Below are 24,468 nucleotides of genomic sequence, written 5' to 3' on the forward strand. Positions count from 1 at the left end.
TAGCCACCCACCCCCCTCCATACTGGACGACGATGTGACCAGTTAGAATGTTCTCCACGGTACACCTGTAGAAATTTTCGAGTGTATTTGGAGACATTCCAAATCTCCTCAAACCCCCAATGAAATATAGCCGCTGTTGTGCCTTCTTTGTAGCTACATCGACATGCTGTGCCCAGGAGAGGACCTCAGAGATATTAACAAGGAGCAGTGAGGAGTGAGTGGTAAATGGACAGTTAACCCCAGATCCCGAGAAGCAACTAATTAAACTGTTGGTGTCAGTCAGAGGAAGGCCTAATCTGAGTAACCTTCTCCCCCTCTGTCAGTCCCTGGGGGTTGAGGGGAAACTCTCTCTCTCCCCGGTCCCTGGCTCCTGAGATGACTGATGAAGTAGGAGACCCCTCCACAGAGAGGACAGGAGGTGTGAGGAAGGGCAAAGGTTCTCCTTCTGCCATTGACACTGTGTCTCTGTAGGCTCCTGGTGCCCGGACTCCAGCTTTGAATCCCATCCCCAACATCCCTCCTGCCATTGACACTGTGTCTCTGTAGGCTCCTGGTGCCCGGACTCCAGCTTTGAATCCCATCCACAGCATCCCTCACGTTGGACGGTGGTGGCACGGAGATTGTCCAGAGGTCGGTGGGGCCAGAGCATTTTTTCACGGAAATACTGAGCACGACCTTGGACCTATCACTCTGGGCCCACCACCCTCCCTGGGGACAGATCTGGAAACTAAAAGGTGGCTTCTACTATCAGATATCCCCACCATCCGGGCCCTGCCATCTCACAGCTCCCATTGGGCAGGATGTACAGAAGCCTGAAGTCCCATACCACCAGGTTCAGGAACAGTTACTTCCCGTCAACCATTCAGTTCTTGAACCAACTGGCACAACCATTATCACCACCTCAGTAATGGAACGTTACAGACCACGATGGACTTGTCTCAGATTGTGGTGATTTCTGCACTAATATCCTGTTTTGCACAGACTCGTACAATCTAACCCATGCTTACACACCTGCACTTCAGGAGATCAAATGTAACAGGACCATGTACAGTTGGTGTAGGCACCATTAACAGGTGTTGATGTACAGAGGGATCTTGGGCCTGAAGCCTACAGCCCTTGGAAAGAGATTGCACAAATCAACATGCTGGTAAAGGGGTCGTGTGGCACGCATGCCGTCGTTTGTCAGAGCACTGAGTTCAAGCGTCAGAACTCTGCATATCAAACATTGTGTTTAAGAGCCTGACATTAACAGTGTCACTACTTCCTCTCATTCAACACCCTGTCATTCTATTCGGTGGCTATGCCCTCCGATCCTAAACTCCCCCAGTTTAGGAAATATCCACTCCACATCCACTCTGTCTGTGTCCTCTGGTCCTAGACTCCCCCACTATAGGAAACATCCTCTCCACATCCACTCTATCTGTGTCCTCTGGTCCTAGACTCCCCCACTATAGGAAACATCCTCTCCACATCCACTTTATCTGTGTCTTCTGGTCCTAGACTCCCCCACTATAGGAAACATCCTCTCCACATCCACTCTATCCGTGTCCTCTGGTCCTAGACTCCCCCATTATAGGAAACATCCTCTCCACATCCACTTTATCTGTGTCTTCCGGTCCTAAACTCCCCCACTATAGGAAACATCCTCTCCACATCCACTCTATCTGTGTCCTCTGGCCCTAGACTCCCCCACTATAGGAAACATCCTCTCCACATCCACTCTATCTGTGTCCTCTGGTCCTAGACTCCCCCACTATAGGAAACATCCTCTCCATATCCATTTTATCTGTGTCTTCTGGTCCTAAACTCCCCCACTATAGGAAACATCCTTTCCACATCCACTCCATAGAACCATAGAACACCACAGCACAGAAAACAGGCCATTCAGCCCTTCTAGTCTGTGCTGAAACATTATTCTGCTAGTCCCATTGACCTGCACCCAGTCCATAACCCTCCAGTCCTCTCCCATCCATGTATCTGTCCAATTTATTCTAAAAACCTAAGAGTGAACCCACATTAACCATGTCAGATGGCAACTCATTCCACACTCCCACCACTCTCTGAGTGAAGAAGTTCCCCCTAATGTTCCCCCTAAACCTTTCCCCTTTCACCCTAAAGCCATGTCCTCTGGTAGTTATCTCTCCTAATCCAAGTGAAAAGAGCCTATTCACATTTACTCTGTCTATACCCCTCATGATTTTGTAAACCTGTATCAAATCCCCCCTCATTCTTCTGCACTCCAAGGAATAAAGTCCTAACCTGTTCAATCTTTCCCTGTAACTCAACTCCTGAAGACCTGGCAACATCCTAGTAAATCTCTGCACTCTTTCAATCTTACTGATTTCCTTCCCATAGTTAGATGACCAGAACTGTACACAATACTCCAAATATGGCCTCACCAATGTCTTATACAACCTCACTATAACATCCCAACTCCTATACTCAATACTTTATTTATGAATGCCAGGATGCCAAAAGCATTCTTTACAACCCTGTCTACCTGTGATGCCACTTTCAGGGAATTATGTATCTGAACTCCCAGATCCCTTTGTTCCTCCACACTCCTCAGTGCCCTACCATTTACTGTGTATGTCCTACCTTGATTTGTCCTTCCAAAATGCAACACCTCACACTTGTCTGCATTAAATTCCATCTGCCATTTTCTGGCCCATTTTTCCAGTTGATCCAGATCCCTCTGCAAGCTTTGAAAGCCTTCCTCGCTGTCCACAACATCTCCAATCTTAGTGTCATCAGCAAACTTATTGATCTAATTCACCACATTATCATCTAAATCATTGATATAGACAACAAACAACAATAGTCCCAGCACAGATCCCTGAGGCACACCACTAGTCACAGGCCACCAGTCTGAGAAGCAACCATCCACTACTACTGTCTGTCTTCTCCCACATAGCCAATTTCGAATCCAGTTTACAACCTCTCCATGGATACCTAGTGTCTGAACCTTCTGAACTAATCTCACAAGTAGGACCTTGTCAAAGGCCTTACTGAAATCCATGTAGACAACATCCACAGCCTTTCCTTCATCTATTTTCTTGGTAACCTATCTGTGCCCTCTGGCCCTAGACTCCCCCACTATAAGAAACATCCTCTCCACATCCACTCTATCTGTGTCCTCTGGTCCTAGATTCCCCCACTATAGGAAACATCCTCTCCACATCCACTCTATCCGTGTCCTCTGGTCCTAGCCTCCCGCACTCTGGGAAACTTCCTCTCCACATCAACACTCTCAAGTCAAGGCCTTTCACCGTTCAATAGGTTTCAATGAGATCCACCCTCATTCTTCTAAACTCCAGTGAGTACAGGCCCAGAGCCATCAAACACTTCTCATACATTAACCCTTTCATTCCTGGGATCATTCTCCTGACCTCCTTTGAACCCTCTCCAATGCCAGCATATCTTTTCTTAGATAAGGGGCTCAAAACTGCTCACAAAACTCCAAGCACAGTCTGACCATCACATCCTTGCTTTTATAATCTAGTCCTCTCAAAGTGAATGCTAACATTGCATTTGCCTTCCTCAACACTGACACAACCTGCAAACTAACATTTAGGGAACGTTGCATGAGGGTTCCCAAGCTCCTTTGCACTTGTTCAACACGTGGCCAACAGGGGCAGATAGGCTCAGGTGAACGAGAGGGACAGGGGAGATCAGAGAGCTCAGGAAAGCAGTGTACAGGAAAGGGGTGGGTATAAACAAGAGCAGGTTAATGTCACAGTGAACGAGAGTGCCAGTGAAGTGAGGAGGATGCCTCCCAGACCACGCCAAATTCAAGTTGTTTTCTATCATATCCAGTACATGAGTGCAAAGCAGAACAAAATAATTGTTATCCAGATCCGATGCAGCACAAAAAAACACAATACGAACACAAATGTTTTTTTAAAGAAATACGATAAATATAAATAGGCAAATAAGCTTAGGTACAGAGATTGACTGTATGTCCATAAAATGACACGAGGCAGAGGAGTGTCTCTATGAAAGGAGATACTGAGAGGAAACCATAAAGGAGATGTGGCTGTGGCAACCAGAGAGGTGAGAACTTGTTGAGGGGATAACAGTACAGCACTGGAGGTGGGTACTTACCAGGGAGGAGAGCTTCATCCGAGCCTGCGGAGAGAGAGGGGAGACAGGGAGCAACAGTTAACAGCCAGCTTCCAATGAAGTTGCAGAGTTATCAGGTTTGGGAGGTTCAGCAGAGTTGCTTCCTGCCCAGTCCCCATACCCACCCACTCCACCCAGACTACATCGGGACAAACACTGCAATTTTTCACTCTTGTTAAGGCCAAGTGTAGCTCAGGAATTACCGCTGACTGCAGTGCGGTAGCACAGAGATTACCTCTGAACACAGTACTGTAGCACAGACGTTACCTCTGAACACAGTACGGCAGCACAGGAAATACCTGTGAACATAGGATGGTAGCACAGGATTTACCATTGAATGCAGTACAGTAGCAAAGCAATTTCCTCTGAGAGCAGTACGGTAGCATAATGTTAACCACTGAACGCAATACCGTAGCAAAGATATTACCTCTGAACACAATAGATTAACACAGAGATTACCTCAGAAGACAGTATGGTAAACTAGGGATTACATCTGAAGACAGTACGGTAGCACAATGGTTACCTCTCAACACGGTATGGTAGCAGAGATTACCGCTGACTGCAGTGCAGTAACACAGAGATTACCTCTGAACACAGGACCGTAGCACAGATATTACTTCTAAACACAGTATGGTAGCAATGTGATTACCTCTGGACACAGTACAGGAACGCAACGATTATCTCTGAATACATTACGGTAACACACAGATTACCTCTGCGGACAGTACAGCAACATAGAGATTAACTCTGAACACAGTATGGTACCATAGAGACTATGGTACACAGTAAGGCATTACCTGTACGGTAGTACAGGCATTACCTCTGAACCCAGTACAATGGTAGACAACAGTACAGTAAAGCAGAGATTACCTCTGTACCCAGTACGGTAAAACATGGAATTAGCAAAGAACACAATATGGTAGCACAGAGATTACATCTGAACACAGTACAGCAACACAGAGATTACCTCTGCACACAGTTCGGTAACACAGGGATTAACCATGAACACAGTATGGTAACACAGAGATTACATCTGAACACAGTACGGTAACACAGAGATTACCCCTGAACACAATTCGGTAGCACAGGCGTTACCTGTGAACCCAGCATGGTAACACAGTGATTATCTCTGAACACAGTACGTTAACACAGAGATTACCTCTGACCTCAGTAAGGTTGCACAGGTGATTATCTCTAAACATATTATGGTAACACTGAGATTGCCTCTGAACACGGTACAGTAACACAGAGATTACCTTTGGACACAGTACAGTAACAGAGATTGCCTCAATGTGGTACGGTAACACAGAGATTACCTATGAAAACAGCACGGTAGCACAGGGATTACCTCTGAACATAGTATGGTAACACAGAGATCACCTCTGAATACACTACGGTAATACAGAGATTACCTATGAACACAGTACAGTGATTACCTCTGAACAGTACCAGAACACAGAGATGTACTCTGAACACAGTACGGTAACATTGAGATTGCCTCTGAACACAGTACGGGAACACAGAGATTACCTCTGAACACAGTACAGTGATTACCTCTGAACAGTACGGGAACACAGAGATTTACTCTGAACACAGTACAGTAACATTGAGATTGCCTCTGAACACAGTACAGTAACATTGAGATTGCCTCTGAACACAGTACGGGAACATTGAGATTGCCTCTGAACACAATACGATAACACAGGAGTTAGACATAGACACAGTACGGTAGCACAGAGACTACCTCTGAACACAGTACAGTAACATTGAGATTGCCTCTGAACACAGTACAGTAAAATTGAGATTGCCTCTGAACACAGTACGGGAACACAGAGATTACCTCTGCACACAATACAATAACACAGGAGTTAGACATAGACACAGTACGGTAGCACAGAGACTACCTCTGAACACAGTACAGTAACATAGGGATTCCCGGTGAATGCAGTACGGTAGCACAGAGATTAACTCTGAAGACAGTACGGTAACAGAGGGATTAGCAAAGAACACAGTATGGTAGCACAGAGATTACATCTGAACACAGTACAGCAACACAGAGATTACCTCTGAACACGATACAGTATCACAGACATTCCTCCTGAACAAAGTACGGTAACAAAGTGATTACCTCTGAACACAGTACGGTAGCACAGGGAGTATCTCTGAACACAGTATGGTAAAAAAGAGATTCCCTCTGAGCAAAGAATGATAGCACAGATATTTCCTGTGAACACAGTAAGGTAGCACAGTGATTTCCTCTCAACACAGTACTGTAGCACAGAGATTGCCTCTGAACACAGTACGGTAACGCAGGGATTAGCCATGAACACAGTATGGTGGATAACAGATTACATCTGAACACAGTACAGCAACACAGAGATGACCACTGCACACAGTATGGTAACACAGAGATTTCCACTGAAAAAAGTACGGTAATACAGGGATTTCCTCTGAACACAGTAGAATAGTACAGGTATTACCTCTGAACACAGTACAGCAACACAGCGATTACCTCTGAACACAGTACGGTAATACAGTGATTACCTCTAAACACAGTGCAGTACCACAGAGATTACGTCTGAACACAGTATGGTAACACAGAGATTACCTATGAACACAGTACGGCAACACAGAGATTACCCCTGAACACAGAACGGTATCACAGAGATTACCTCTGAACACAGAACAGTGACACAGAAGTTACCTCTGTACACAGTACGGTAGTACAGTGATTACCTCTGAACACAGTATGGTATCACAGGGATTTCCTTTGAACACAGCACTGAAATACAGGGATTTCCTCTGAACACAGTAGAATAGTACGGCATTACCTCCAAACCCAGTACGGTAGCACAGAGATTCCCTCTGAACACAGTATGGTAACACAGGCATTACCTCTGAACATAGTTTGGTAACACAGGGACTACTTCTGAACACAGTGTAGTAACACAGAAATTACGTCTGAACAAAGTATGGTCACACAGGTGATTATCTCTAAACATAATACGTTACCACAGCGATTTCCGCTGAGCACAGTACGGTTGCACAGAGATTACCACTGAATGCAATATGGTAGCAAAGATATTACCTCTGAACAGAGTAGGTTAACTCAGGGATTACCCCTGAACCCAGTACGATAGCACAGAAATTCCCTCTGAACACAGTATGGTAACACAGGCATTACCCCTGAACATAGTTTGGTAACACAGGGACTACCTCTGAACACAGTGTAGTAACACAGAAATTACGTCTGAACAAAGTACGGTCGCATAGGTGATTATCTCTAAACACAATACGTTACCACAGAGATTACATCTGAACACAGTACGGTTGCACAGAAATTACCACTTCCTTTTTTTTTTACAATATTTTTATTCAGAAAAAAAAACAAAGATTTACAGAGTGCAACACATAGATACATCTCAACATAACTTGTGTACATTCATATATTGTAATAAAATTGATCAAAATGTTATAGCATAACACACAAAGGTATACCAGTCTGTAATCAAAAATTTAAAGATAGGTCATACATCATAAAAGAAATTTTTTATATAAAAAAAGTCAACCCCCTACCAACTACCAAAGAAAAAAGCTGATGGATGATAATGGATAAATTAGAAAAGAAAACATATTCGCTTAAGAAGAGAAGATAAAAATATACATAAAAGTCTGTGCACTGTTAAACTTTATAAATTGGAAAAGTAATTTAGGAAAGGTCCCCAGGTATCATAAAAAGATTGTTTCAAATTTAAGACTGAGCAGCAGATCTTTTCTAAATTTAAATAAGACATAATATCATGTAGCCATTGAAGATGTGTAGGAGGGGTAAACTCCTTCAATTTAAGCAAGATTGCTCTCCTTGCTAAAAGAGAGGTAAAAACTAAAATCTGTAGGTTAGGAGTATTTAAAGTTATATCTTCATTTGCAATAATACCAAACAAGGCAGTAAGGGGATTTGGGTCAAATTGGACCCTAAAAAGTTGAGAGAAGGTATGAAATACTTCCCGCCAAAACTTTTCAATTTTAGGGCATAACCAAAACATATGAATTAAAGAGGCATCAGCAGAGTTGCATTTATTACAAAGTGGAGAAACATTCGGGTAAAAACTGGACAGCTTCTGTTTAGAAATGTAAGCTCTATGAACCACTTTAAATTGTAGAAGAGAATGACGAGCACAGAAAGATGATTTATTAACCCGTTTAAGAATTTTATTCCATCTATCATCAGAAATCTGACAATTTAGGTCATCCTCCCAAGCTTTTTTTATTTTATCTAAAAAGTCTTGTCTAGATTCAATCAACAAGTTATAGATACCGGTAATAGAACCATTAACAAAAGGTTTTAAATTTAAAAGATCATCCAGTAAATTTTTATCAGGATCTATAGGAAAAGTAGTTAATTGGAAATGTAAGAAATCTCTAATTTGAAGGTATCTGTAAAAATGTGTTTTTGGGAGTGCAAATTTAGTTGACAATTGGTCAAATGAAGCAAGAGATCCTGAGATAAACAGGTCCCAAAAACACTAGTTCATCCCAATCCTTAAAGACTTTGTCAGTCATGGAAGGGATAAAAAAATAATTAAGGAGAATGGGAGATGATAATGAAAAATTCGCTAAACCAAAAAATTTCCTAAATTGAGACCAAATCCTTAAAGTTTGCTTAACAATTATGTTATCTGTTATTTTATTTGCTGAAAAAGAAGAATATGATCCAAGAAAAGAAACAATAGAGGAATTTTTTACAGAATTAACTTCTAAGGAGACCCATGATGGGCAATCTTTACGATAAATATAATAAGACCAGAAAGTAATATTCCTTATATTGGCAGCCCAATAGTAAAACCTAAAATTGGGTAGGGCTAATCCACCCATCTCTTTATTTCTTTGTAGGTAAACTTTACTTAAACCAGCTTGCATATTATTACAAATATAAGATGTTAAAATTGAATCTAAAGAATCAAAGTAGGTCTTAGGAATAAAAATAGGTAAGGCCTGAAAAAGATATAAAAATTTAGGGAGAATCTTCATTTTAATTGAATTAACTCGACCAATTAGGGATAAAGAAAGAGGAGACCATTTAGAAAGCGTCTTTTTCACATAATTCAATAAGGGGTTTAAGTTTTCTTTAAATAAATTCTTGAAGTTTTTAGTAATTGTTACACCTAGATATGTAAATTGACTTGTAACAACTTGGAACGGAAATTTGGCATTTGATGACATTAGGTCATTTAAAGAAAATAGCTCACTTTTATGTAAGTTCAGCTTATATCCTGAAAAAGAACTAAACTGGGAAATTAAAGAAAGAACCAAAGGTAAAGAAGTTTCAGTTAGAGATAAAAAGTAAAATATCATCAGCGTATAATGAAATTTTATCAGTCATACCTTCCCTTAGTATACCAGAAATGTCCTTAGATTCTCGAAATGCTATTGCTAAGGGTTCTATAGCTAAAGCAAAAAGTAAAGGACTAAGAGGGCAACCTTGTCTAGTTCCCCGCTGTAATTTAAAGGGCTTAGAAATTTGAGTTAGTAATAACCTGAGCGGTAGGAGACAAGTAAATTAATTTAACCCAACGAATAAAATTAGGCTCAAAATTAAACTTTTTTAAGGTCTTAAAAAGATAATTCCACTCAATCCTATCAAAGGCTTTTTCTGCATCTAAGGATAATATACACTCTGATATTTTTTTGGATGGTGAATATATCACATTCAATAACCGACATATATTAAAATGTGAGTAACGATTTTTAATAAATCCTGTCTGGTCATGTGATATAATAGATGGTAAAATTTTTTTCAAGTCTTCAAGCTAAGATTTTGGATAAGATTTTTGCATCAACATTTAATAAAGAGATCAGTCTGTATGAAGAACATTCAGCTGGATTTTAATTTTTTTTAAGAATAAGAGAAATAAAAGCTTCATAAAAAGATTGAGGGAGTTTACCTGATTTAAAGGACTCTGATAAAACAGAGGATAAATAAGGTGTAAGTAACATAGTGAAAGTTTTATAAAACTCACCAGGAAAGCCATCAGGTCCTGGGGTCTTACCAGAATGTAAAGCACGTATAGCCTCAACGACTTCTTCATTGGAAATAGGCTGATCTAACTGTGTTAGGCTATCAGCAGACAATGGAGGAATGTTGATATTACTGAAAAAAGCATTCATATAGGTATCATCTAAAGAAGAGTCAGACTGATACAACTTAAGGTAAAAGTCTTTAAATACGTTGTTAATTTCAGAATGGTCGGATATCTTAGTACCATTATCTTTAAAAATTTCTGTGATTTGATGATTAACTGTAAAAGATTTTAAGCGATTGGCTAATAAACTACCTGTTCTATCCCCGTGAATGTAAAATTGAGTTTTATCTCTCAACAGCTGTCATTCAATTGGGTAAGTCAGCAGAAGATTATACTTAGATTGGATTTCAATATGCTTATTATATATAGTTGGATCTGGAGATAGGGCATACTTTCGATCAAGATCTTTTAATATCGCTGCTAGGTCAAACCTTTCTTTATCAGCTTTTTTCTTTATATAGGTAGAGTAAGAGATAATTTCTCCACGAATATATGCTTTAAAAGCATCCCAGACTATAGTACCAGCAGTATCTCCTTTAAAATTTTCTTTAAAGAAAAAAGTAATATGGTTTTCCAAAAACTTTAGAAAATTTTTATCAGATAACAATGATAAGTTAAAACACCAACTTCTATTTGGTACAGAGTAAACAGGTAATCTTAAAGCCAGAAGCACAGGTGCATGATCAGACAAAGCAATCTCCTTATAATCACAGGATCGAACCAGTGGAAGCAAGTTTCTATCCATAAAAAAAGTAGTCAATCCGAGAGTACTTATGATGAACCTGAGAGAAATATGAATATTCCTTTTCTTGGGGGTGTAAAAATCACCACATGTCGAGAATACCACATTGAAATAGAAAAGATTTAAAAAGTAGGACTGATTTATTAGTGACAGGGGTTTTACTTGAAGAGCGATCTAATATAGGGTCAAGCCAAAAATTAAAATCTCCACCCATCACTAAAGAATACCGATTCAAATCAGGCAGAAAAGAGAAAAGACGTTCAAAGAACAAGGTGTCATCTGTATTTGGAGCGCATACATTCGCAAATACGATTAGTTTACTCTCAAGACTACCCGAAACAATAACAAAGCGCCCATTTGTATCAGAAATTACATTATGTTGAATAAAGGATACATTCTGATCAAACAGGATAGAGACGCCTCTCGATCTAGATTGAGAGGGTGAGTGAAAATGTATACCCTTCCATCCTTTGAAAAAGCGTGAAATATCATCTTTACGAATATAGGTTTCTTGGAGAAAGATTATACGAGTTTTAAGTTTCCGGATATAAAAGAAAATCTTATTTCATTTAACAGGGTTTTTTAGACCTTTCACATTAAAACTGGGTATATTAATAAAAGAATCCATCAAGTATCCTTTAGTAATGTATAAAAGGTAATCACAGACATGTAGATAGCGAATAAATAAAACAGTAAAAACCTCCAATCAGCTTTCTGGAAGAACCCATTTCCCCCCTCCCCCCCAAAGAGAGAAATCAGCCAAGGGAGGCTGAAGACTAATTCTAATGTTCCCAACCCAAAACTCTGGTGGCTCCAAAAAATATATATGTATAGCTGAGCTGAATAAACGATTGTAAATATATGTATACAAAAACAAAATATCAAAGTAAGTAAGTTCGCTATTTACGAGAAAAAACCATGGGAAAATATAAGTATTAATCTTGGTAAAAAGGAAAGTCAAATAAGGAAAATCAATAAGTAAAAAGAACATATACTTACGGGTGCAAAGAAAAGGAGTAAAGAAACAAATAGAAAATAATTAGAAAGGGAAGCGGTTTAGATAACTTCCTACATGACTAATTTAAGGCATTCAAGGGAGAGAAAAAAACAAAATGACAAAATGTAAAATAATGAAAAAACCAAAAACCAGTAATAGAATATTGTATACTATTGAAAAACAGTAAAAGACCGAAAAGTATATAAATAATCAAAAGATAGGAAAAATCTGAATGAGTTTAAAGTAAAGCAAAACACCCTATAGTTTCATTCCTCAGTAATTACTACATGTATACCCTACATAATTACTTTCAGTCAAATTACTAAAAGGAAGGTAAAAATAAAAATAACACTAAGAGAATATAACGTTTTGTTTAAAAAGAGCTGGGAGAAAGTAACATTAGAGGACCCATATAAAGGCGGAAAACAACAAAAGAGAAAATGGATGCAGTCTGCCTGCATATTTTGCATAGTTTGAAAGATAACAAGGCGCCAGTTACTTAATCAAATAAATGATTAAAACTTCATAAAACCAAGAAACCTTGTTATCAACAAAGCGCCAATTACTTGATTGGACTACTGAAATTAAAACATTTAGCATAAAGCAACTCAAGGTTGAATTTAAGCATGGAGACTATGTAAACATTTCTTAGCTTCTTCAGGCTTCATAAACCAAGAAACCTTATTGTCAGAAGTAGGAACCTTGAGTTTTCACGGATCTCTGAGAGAAAGGCGACAGCCAAGCTTAAACAGATCAGACATGACCTCTTTAAAAGCCTGTCTAGCTCTTAAAACTTCTGGTGGATAATCTTGAACGATCCGAAACTGTTGCTCACGAAATTGTAATATGCGTTTCTTCCTTGATTCACGAAGGATCTGTTCTTTAATCTGATAGTCATAAAAGCGAATGATAATAGAGCGAGGTTTGGCAGGATCCCAATTAGGCGGGGTAACTCGGTGAACGCGCTCAAATTTTGATAGTTCCGATAATATATCAGGGAATAAATCTTTCAGCATTTGAGCACAAAAATCGATAGGTTGATTACCCTCCAGTTTTTCAGGAAGCCCAAGAATTCTGATATTGCACCTTTGGTTCCTGGTCTCCAAATCTGTCAGTTTCTTCAGTAACGCGTCTTATTTTTAAAGCTTTTCCTTAGAAATTTTCTTGAAATCTTCGATATCCTTCTGCAACACTGGCAGAGATTCTTTGTGTAACTTAGTACGAATTTCATGGTCATTCACAGTCTGCTGTATACTTTCAAGTTTCCGATTAAGCATTTTCAGTTCAGATTTAACCAGGTCGAAGGAATTCTGTAACAAGTCAAACTTGGATTCCAAGTCATCCAGTTTATCCTGTTTTTCGAGTCTCTTACATTTGTTGAGACACTTCAGCCAAAGTCTCTAAAGTAGCCTCTTTTCCAGGGTGTTTTCTACTCATGGTGCTCTCACCGAGATAGGTTTAAACAGCAAAGTAAGCGAATAATTTCGGAGCACGTAGCTACTGCAACCTAATCCATTACAGCCACCGGAAGTCCTAACAGAAATTACCACTGAACACAGTCCAGTAGCACAAAGATTTCCTCTGAGAGCAGTACGGTAGCACAGAGATTACCACTGAACGCAATACGGTAGCAAAGATATTACCTCTGAACAGAGTAGGTTAACACAGGGATTACCCCGAACACAGTACGGTAGCACAGGTATAACCACTGAACGCAGTACAGTAGCATAGCGATTTCCTCTGAGTGCAGTACGGTAGCACAGTGATTACCCCTGAACACAGTACGGTAGCACAGGAATTAGATCTGAACACAGTACAATAACACAGGGATTACCTCTGAACACAGTACGGTATCACAGGGATTACCTGTGAACGCAGTATGGCAGCACAATGATTACCTCTGAACTCAGTATGGTAACACAGGGATTTTCTCTGAACCCAGTAGAGTAGCACAGGGATTATATCTGAACACAGTACGGGAGTGCAGGGATTATCTCTGAAGACAGGAGAGTAATACAGGGATTCCCTGTGAACGCAGTACGGTAACACAGAGATTACCTCTGAACACAGTATGGAATACAGGAATTACCACTGAATGCAGTACAGTAGCACAGTGATATCCTCTGAGTGCAGTACGGTAGCACAGAGATTACCACTGAACGCAATACGGTAGCAAAGATATTACCTCTGAACAGAGTAGGTTAACACAAGGATTACCCCTGAACCCAGGACGGTAGCACAGGAATTAGATCTGAACACAGTACTGTAGCACACGTATTACCACTGAAAGCAGTACAGTAGCACAGCAATTTCTTCTGAGTGCAGTACGGTATCACAGAGATTACCACTGAAAGCAGTACAGTAGCAAAGATATTACCTCTGAACAGAGTAGGTTAACACTGAGATTAGCTCCAAAGTCAGTACGGTAACACAGTGTTTACCCCTGAACACAGTACGGTAGCACAGGGATTACCTCTGAACACAGTAAGGTAGAAAAGAGATTACCTCTGAATACACTACAGTAACACAATACGTTACCACAGAGATTACATCTGAACACAGTACGGTCGCACAGAGATCACCTTTGAACACAGTAAACACAAAGTACACTGCAGATGCTGTGGTCAAATCAACACGTACAACCAAGCTGGCTGAACTCAGCAGGTCGGGCAGCATCCGTTGAAATGAGATGTCAATGTTTCGGGCTGAGACCCCTTGTTAGGACTGAAGAAGGAGGGGGCAGGGCCCAATAAAGAAGGTAGGGGTAGGGTGGAAGGTGCCAAGTGAAAGACCAATCAGAGGAAAGATCAAGGGGTGGGGGAGGGGAAGCAGGGAGGGGATAGGCAGTAGAGGTGGGGAAAGCACCATGGGTAGTAGAAGAAGGCAGAATCATGAGAGAGGTGATAGGCAGCTAGAAGAGGAGGCAGAGTTTACCACTGAAAACAGTACGGTGACACAGGGATTACCTCTGAACACAGTCCAGTAGAACAGAGATTAACTCTGAATACAGTACGTAACATATGGATTACCCCTTAACACTGTACAGTAGCACTGGAATTACCACTGAACGCAGTACAGTAGCACAGCAACTTTCTCTGAGTGCAGTACGGTATCACAGAGAATACCACTGAACGCAATACGGTAGCAAAGATATTACCTCTAAACACGGTAGGTTAACACTGAGATTACCTCCAAAGTCAGTACAGTAACACAGTGTTTACCCCTGAACACAGTACGGTAGCAGAGTGATTACCTCTGAATACCTTACAGTAACACAGAGATTACCTCTGAACACAGTATGGTAGCACAGGAATTACCTCTGAACACTGTACTGCAGCACAGAGATTACCTCTGAACACATTATGGTAACAGGAATTACCACTGAACGCAGCACAGTAGCACAGAGATTTCCGCTGAGCGCAGTAGGTTAACACAAAGATTTTCTCTAAAGACAGTACTGTAACACAGTGTTAAACCCCGAACACAGTACGTTAGCACAGGGATTACTTCTGAACAATATGGTAACACAAAGATTACCTCTGACAGTACGGTAGCACAGGCATTATCTCTGAATAGAGTAAGGTAGCACACAGACTACTTCTGCACACAGTACGGCAACACAGAGATCACCTCTGAACACAGTACGGTAACACAGGAATTACCACTGAACACAGTAGATTAACACAGAGATTACCTCTGAAGACAGGAGAGTAACAGAAGGATTCCCTTTGAAAGCAGTACGGTAGCACTGTGATTACCTCTGAACACAGCACCATAACTCAGAGATTACCTCTACACAAAATACAATAGCATAGGAATTATCTCTGAACACTGTACTGTAGCACAGAGATTAGCTCTAAACACACTACAGAAGCACAGGCATTACCTCTGAACATAGTTCGGTAACACAGGGTTTAACTCTGAACACAGCACAGTAACACAAAGATTACCTCTGAACACAGTACAGTCGCACAGGTGAATATTATTAAACACATTACAGTAACACTGAGATTCCCTCTGAACACAGTATGGTAACTCAGGGATTCCCTGTGAACGCATTACGGTAGCACAGAGATTACCTCTGAACACAGTACGGTCACATAGGAATTACCACTGAACGCAGTACAGTGGCACAGCGATTTCCTCTGAGTGCAGTACGGTAGCACAGAGATTACCGCAAAACGCAATATGGTAGCAAAGATATTACCTCTGAGCACAGTAGGTTAACACAGAGATTACCTCTAAAGACAGTACTGTAACACAGTGTTAACCCCTGAACACAGTATGGTAGCACAGGGATTACCATTGAATGCAGTACTTTAACGCAGGGATTACCTCTGAATACACTACAGTAACGCAGTGATTACCTCTGAACAGTACGGTAACACAGACATCTCTGAATACAGTATGGTAGAACACAGGATACTTCTGCGCACAGTATGGCAACACAGAGCTTACCTCTGAACACAGTACTGTAGCACACGAATTACCACTGAAAGCAGTACAGTAGCACAGCAATTTCCTCTGAGTGCAGTACAGTATCACAGAGGTTACCACTGAACACAATACGGTAGCAAAGATATTACCTCTGAACAGAGTATGTTAACACTGGGATTACCTCTAAAGACAGTACTGTAACACAGTGTTAACCCCTGAACACAGTACGGTAGCACAGGGATTACCATTGAACGCAGTACAGTAGCAAAGCGATATCCTCTGAGCGCAGTACAGTAGCACCATGTTAACCACTGAACGCAATACGGTAGCAAAGATATTACCTCTCAACACAATAGGTTAACACAAAGATTACCTCAGAAGAAAGTACGGTAACGCAGGTATTAGATCTGAACACAGCACGGCAGTGCAGGGATTACCTCTAAACACAATACAGTAACACAGGGATTCTTGGTGAACACTGTACGATAGCACAGTGATTGCCTCTGAACACAGCACGGTAACACAGGGATTATCTCTGAACACAGTACGGTAACACAGGGATTATCTCTGAACACAGCACGGTAACACAGGGATTCCCTCTGAACACAGTACGGTAGCACAGGAATTACCACTGAATGCAGTAGAGTAGCACAGCAATTTCCTCTGAATGCAGTACGGCAGCAAAGATATTGCATCTGAACACAGTAGATTAAAACAGAGATTACCTCTAATGACAGTACGGTATCACAGGGATTACCCCTGAACACAGTAAAGTCACACAGTCATTATCTCTGAACAGAATACGCTAACACAATGATTACATCTGAACACAGTACAGTAGCACAGGGATTACCTCTGAACACAGTATGGCAACACAGAGATTACCTGTGAATACAGAACGGTAGCACAGAGATTACATCTGAACAGAGTACAGTAACACAGAGATTACCTCTGAATACAGAATGGTAGCACAGAGATTACATCTGAACAGAGCACAGTAAAACAGGGATTATCTCTGAACACAGTACGTTACACAGGTATTAACTCTGAACACAGTATGGTAACACAGGACAGCCCTGTGAACACAGCACGGTAGCACAGGGATTACATCTGAACACAGTATGGTAGCACAGGTATTACCACTGAATGCAATATGGTAGCACAGCGACTTCCTCTGAGCGCAGTACGGTAGCACAGAAATTACTTCTGAACACAATAGGTTAACACAGACTTTCTTCTGAAGACAGTATGGAAACACAGGGTTTACCTCTGAACACAGTACGCTAGCACAGGGATTACATCTGAACACAGTATGGTTGCGCAGGGATTACCTCTAAACATAGTACCGAAACACAGGGATTCCCTGTGAACGCAGTACAGTAGCACAGTGATAACCTCTCAACAAGGGACAGTAGCACAGAGATTACAACTGAACACAATATGGTAGGAACGATATTACCTCTGAACACAGTAGGTTAACACAGACATTACCTCTGAAGACAGTACGGAAACAGAGGATTTACCCCTGAAAACAATATGGTCACGCAGGGATATCAACAAAATAGGGAGAGTATGGAGAAGATTTACTAGAATGTTATCTGGGTTTCAGCACCTATGTTACAGGGAAAGGTTGAACTAGTTAGGTCGTTATTCTTTGGAGCGTAGAAAGTTGAGGGGGGACTTGATAGAGGTATTTACAATTATGAGGGGGATAGAAAGATTTGACGTGGATAGGCTTTTTCCATTGAGAGTAGGGGAGATTCAAACAAGAGGACATGATTTGAGAGTTAGGGGGCAAAAGTTTAAGGGTAACAGGAGGGGGAATTTCTTTACTCAGAGAGTGGTAGCTGTGTGGAATGAGCTTCCAGTAGAAGTGGAAGAGGCAGGTTCAGTATTGTCATGTAAAGTAAAATTGGATAGGTATATGGACAGGAAAGGAATGGAGGGATATGGGTTCAGTGCGGGCCAGTGGGACTAGGTGAGTGTAAGCGTTGGCACGGACTAGAAGGGCCGAGATGGCCCATTTCCATGCTGTAATTGTTATATGGTTATATAACTCTGAACACAGTACGGAATCACAGAAATTACCTCTGAATACCATACGGTAGCACAGATATTACATCTAAACAGAATACAGTAACACAGAGATTAGTTCTGCACACAGTATGGTAACACAGAGATTACTCTGAACACAGTTTGGTAACACAGGGATTACCTTGGAACACTGTACGTAACACAGAGATTACCTCTGAACACAGTTTGGTAACACCGAGATTAGCTCTGAACACAGTATGGTAACACAGAGATTAACTCTATATACAGTACAGTAAAACCGGGATTACCTCTGAAAACAGTATGGGTGCACAAAAAGTACTTCTGCACTCAGCACGGTAACACAGAGATTACCACTGTACACAGTATGGTAACACAGCGATAATCCATGAACACAGTACAGAAACACAGAGAATTCCTCTGAACAGAGTAAGGGAACACAGAGATTTCCTCTGAACACAATATGGAAACACAGAGATTACCTCTAAACACAGTAGAGTAGCACAGGGATCTCCTCTGAACACAGTATGGTAACAGAGATATTACTACTGAACACAGTACGGTAGAACAGAGATTATCTCTGAACACAGGTATTACCTCCGAAAACAGTATGGTAACACAGTGATTATCTCTGAACACAGTACCATAACACAGGTATTAACTCTGAACACAGTACGGTAACACAGGGATTACTTCTGAACACACTGCGGTAACACAGAGATTACCTCTGAACACAGTGCAGTAACACAGATATTACCTCTGAACACAGAACGAAAAAACAGGGATTACCTCTGAAAACAGTACGGTAACACAGGGATTAGCCATGAACACAGTACAGAAGCACAGAGATAACCTCTGCACACGATACTGTTACACAGGGATTACTTCTGAACACACTACGGTAACAGAGATTACCTTTGAACACAGTGTAGTAACACAGATATTACCTCTGAACACAGAACGGTAAAACAGGGATTACTTTTGAACACAGTACGTTAACAAAGATTTCCTCTGAACACAGTATGGTAGCACAGAGATTAGCTCTGAACACAATGCAGTAGCACAGGCATCACCTCTGAACAGAGTATGGTAACAAAGTGATTATCTCTGAACACAGAATGGCAACACAGAGATTACCTCTGAACACAGTACAGTCACACAGGTATTACCACTGAACGCAGTACAGTAGCACGGCGATTTCCTCTGAGCGCAGCACGGTAGCACAGAGATTACCACCAAATGCAATATGGTAGCAAAGATATTACCTCTGAGCACAGTAGGTTAACACAGGGATTACCTCTAAAGATAGTACTATAACACAGTCTTTACTCCTGAACACAGTATGGTAGAACAGGGAATACAGCTGAATACAGTTCAGCAACACAGAGATTACCACTGAAGACAGTATGATAGCACAGAGATTACCTTTAAACACAGCATGGCAACACAGAGATTACCTCTAAACACCGTACAGTAGCACACAGATTACTTCTGAACAGAGTACAGTGACACAGAGATGACCTCTAAACACAGTACGGTAACAAAGTGATTATCTCTGAACTCAGTATGGTAGCACAGAGATTACCTCTGAATACAGTATGGTAGCACAGAGATTACCTCTGAATACAGTATGGTAGCACAGAGATTACCTCTGAACATAGTATGGTCACACAGGAATTACCACTGAACGCAGTATGGGAGCACAGGGATTACCTCTGAATACAGTATGGTAGCACAGAGATTACCTCTGTACACAGAACAGTAACACAGAGGTTACCTCTGTACACAGTATGGTAACAACGTGATTATCTACTGAACACAGTATGATAGCATAGAGATTACCTCTGAACACAGTACGGTCACACAGGTATTACTACTGAACGCAGTACAGTAGCACGGCGATTTCCTCTGAGCGCAGCACGGTAGCACAGAGATTACCACCAAATGCAATATGGTAGCAAAGATATTACCTCTGAGCACAGTAGGTTAACACAGGGATTACCTCTAAAGATAGTACTATAACACAGACTTTACTCCTGAACACAGTACGGTAGCACAGGGAATACAGCTGAATACAGTATGGCAACACCGAGATTACCACTGAATGCAGTACAGTAGCACAGGGATTGCCTCTGAACACAGAACGGTAACACAGGTCGTACGTCAGAACACAATATGGTAGCACAGTCATTACCTCTGAACACAGTAAGGTAACACAGTGATTATCTCTGAACACGATGACTACATCTGAACACGGTTCATTACCACAGAAATTACCTCTGAATACACTACGGAAATACAGAGATTACCTCTGAACACAGTACGGTAGCATAGCAGTTACCTCTGAACACTGTACTGTAGCACAGAGATGACCTCTAAACACAGTATGGTACCAGAGAGAGTAGTACTGAAAACAATATGGTGGCGCAGGCATTACCTCTGAACACAGTACAATACCACAGGCATTTGCTGTGAACACAGCTCGGTAACACAGGGATTACCTGTGAAAACTGCACAGTAAAACAAGGATTACCAATAAACACAGCACAATAAAACAGGGATTACCTCTGAACACAGTATGTAACACAGAGATTACCTCTGAACACAGTACTGTAACAAAGAGACTTCCTCTGAACACAGCACCATAACACAGAGATTGCCTATGTAAACAGTACAGTAACACAGAGATTAGTGATGAACACAGTACAGTAACACAGGGATTATCCATGAACACAGCACAGCAGCACAGAGATTACCTCTGCACACCGTACGGTAACACAGTACGGGATTACTTCTGAACACAGTACGAAACACAAAGATTTCCTCTGAACACAGTACGGAAACAGAGATTACCTCTGAACACAGTAGAGTAGCGCAGGGATTACCTCTCAACAGAGTATGGTAACAAAGTGATTGTCTCTGAACACAATACAGTCGCACAGGAATTACCACTGAACGCAGTACAGTTGCACAGCGATTTCCTCTGAGCGCAGTATGGTAGCACAGAGATTGCCACTGAACGCAATACGGTAGCAAAGACATTCCTTCTGAACAGAGTACGTTAACAAAGAGACTTCCTCTGAACACAGAATGTTAACACAGGGATTTCCTTTGAACGCAGAATAGTAGCAAAGTGATTACCTCCGAACACGGTATGGTAGCATAGAGAATACTTCTGAACACAGTACAGTAACACAGGGTTTGCCTCTGAACACTGCACTGAAACATGGATATTACCTCTGAACACAGTACAATAACACAGTAATTATCTCTGAACACAGAATGGTACCACAGGCATTACCTATGAACACAGATTACCTCTGAACACAGTACGGTATCACAGAGATTACATCTGAACACAGTACGGTAACACAGAGATTACCTCTGTATACAGTACGGTATCACAGAGATTACATCTGAACACAGTACGGTAACCCAGGAATTCCCTGTGAACACAGTACGGTAGCACAGTAATTACCTCTGAGCACAGTACGGTAGCACAGAGACTACCTCTGAAAACAGTACAGTAACACAGTCATTATCTCTGAACAGAGTACAGTCACACAATGATTACAGCTGAACACAGTACAGTACCACAGGGATTACATCTGAACACTGTGTGGTAACACAGCATGGTAGTACAGATATTAAAGCTGAATACGGTACAGCAACACAGAAATGATCTCTGTACACAGCACGGTAACACAGGCATTAGCCATGAACTCAGTACGGTAATACAGAGATTACTTCTGTACACAGTACGGTAACACAGGGATTAGCAATGAACATAGTATGGTAGCACAGAGATTACATCTCAACATAGTACAGAAACACAGTGATTATTTCGGAACGCAGTATGGTGACACAAGCATAACCTCTGAACACAGTACGGTAACACAGGCATTACCTCTGAACACAGTACGGTAACACAGGCATTACCTCTGAACACAATACAGCAGCACAGGCATTAACTCTAAACACAGTTCATACAGTAACACAGAGATTACCTCTGAATACAGTGCGGTCGCACAGGCGATCATCTCTGAACAAGTTACAGTAACAGATAGATTACCTCTGAACATAATACGTTCACACAGGGATTATTTCTTAACACATTACGAACACAGGGATTACCTCTGAACACAGAACCTTAGCACAGGGATTACTTCTGAACGCAGTACAGTAGCACAGAGGTTACCTGTGAACACATTACTGTAGCGCAGGTATTACCTCGGAACACAGAACAGTAACGGAGGGATTACCTCTGAACACAGTATGGTAGCACAGAGAGTAGCTCTGAACACAATACTGTAACACAGGAATTAACTTTAAACACTGTACGGTAGCACAGAGATACCTCTAAACACAGTATGGTAGCACCAAGATTACCATTGGAAACAGTACGGTAACACAGAGATTACCTCTTAACACAGTACAGTACGACTGCTATTACCTGGAATAGAGGACGGTAACAGAGGGAATACATTGGTACACGGTACGGTAACACAGAGGTTACCTCTGAATACTGTACGGTAACACAGAGACTTTGTCTGCACACAGAACGGAAACACAGAGATTACATCTGAACACCGTACGGTAGCACAGAGATTGCCTCTGAACACAATACGATAGCACAAGCATTACCTTAGAATACAGTACAGTAATACTGTGATAATCTCAGAACACAGTACGAAAACACAGGCATTTCCTCTGAACACAGTTCCGTAACATAGGGGTTAACTCTGACACAGCACAGTAAAACACGGATTACCTCTGAACGCAGTACGTAACACAGAGATTACCTCTGAACACAGTACGGTAACACAGAGATCACCTCTGAACACAGTATGGTAACACAGGAATTTCCTCTGAACACAGTAGGGTAGCACAGAGATTACCTCTGAACACAGTATGGTATCACAGCGATTATATCTGAACACAGTACGGCAACACAGAGATCACCTCTGAATACAGTAGGGTAGCACAGAGATTAACTATGAACTTAGTTTGGTAGCACAGAGGTTACCACTGAACGGAATACAGTTGCAAAGATATTACCTCTGAACACAGTAGCTTAACACAGAGATTACCTCTGAAGACAGTACAGTATCACAGGGATTACCCCTGAACACAGTGCTATACCACAGAGATTACCTGTGCACACAGTACGGTAACACGGATTAGTCATGAACACGGTATGGTAGCACAGAGATCTCCTCCAGTGTACAGTAACACAGAGATTTCCACTAACACAGTACGATAACACAGAGATCTCCTCTGAACAGTGTACAGTAACACAGAGATTACCCCTGAACACAGTGCGGTCGCACAGGTGATTATCTCAAAACACATTACAGTAACACTGAGATTACCTCTGACCACAGTACGGTAGCACAGAGATTACATCTGAACACAGTATGGTAGCACAGAGATTACCTCTGAACACAGTACAGTCATACAGGAATTACCACTGAACGCACTACAGTAGCACAGCAATTTCATCTGAGCGCAGTACGGTAGCACAGCGATTACCACTGAACGCAATACGGTAGTAAAGATATTACCTCTGAACACAGTCCGGTAGCACAGGGTTTACCTCTGAACACAGTATGGTAACACAAGCATTACCACTGTACATAGATTGGTAACACAGGATTTCCCTCTGAACACAGCACAGTAACACAGAGATTACCCCTGAACACAGTAGTGTCGGACAGGTGATATCTCAAAACACATAACGGTAACACTGAGATTACCTCTGAACACAGTGCAGTAACACAGGTATTACTTCTGAACGCAGTGAAGAAGCACAGTGTTCAACTCTGAACACAGTATGGTAACACAGAGATTACCTCTTAACACAGTACGGTACGACTGCTATTACTTGGAATAGAGGACGGTAACAGAGGGAATACATTGGTACACGGTACGGTAACACAGAGATTACCTCTGAATACTGTACGGTAACACAGAGACTTTGTCTGCACACAGAACGGAAACACAGAGATTACATCTGAACACCGTATGGTAGCACA

At 41.3% G+C, this 24,468-nt stretch overlaps 1 protein-coding gene across 24 annotated transcripts in view; it reads right to left on the bottom strand.

Annotated features, from left to right (window-relative positions):
- LOC140717693 (neurexin-2-like) overlaps positions 1-24,468 on the bottom strand; it is a 1,248,008-nt gene that overhangs the window by 907,791 nt on the left and 315,749 nt on the right. For 11 of the 24 annotated variants that reach the window (XM_073031342.1, XM_073031356.1, XM_073031344.1 and 8 more), the window contains one exon: positions 4,105-4,128. The exons of the other annotated variants lie outside the window; for them this stretch is intronic. In XM_073031342.1, the coding sequence (XP_072887443.1) occupies positions 4,105-4,128 (24 nt within the window). The remainder of the gene's footprint in view (positions 1-4,104; positions 4,129-24,468) is intronic. 24 annotated transcript variants of the gene reach the window in all.

This window comes from Hemitrygon akajei, chromosome 28 (genome assembly GCF_048418815.1).
Source record: "Hemitrygon akajei chromosome 28, sHemAka1.3, whole genome shotgun sequence".
NCBI lineage: Eukaryota > Metazoa > Chordata > Chondrichthyes > Myliobatiformes > Dasyatidae > Hemitrygon > Hemitrygon akajei.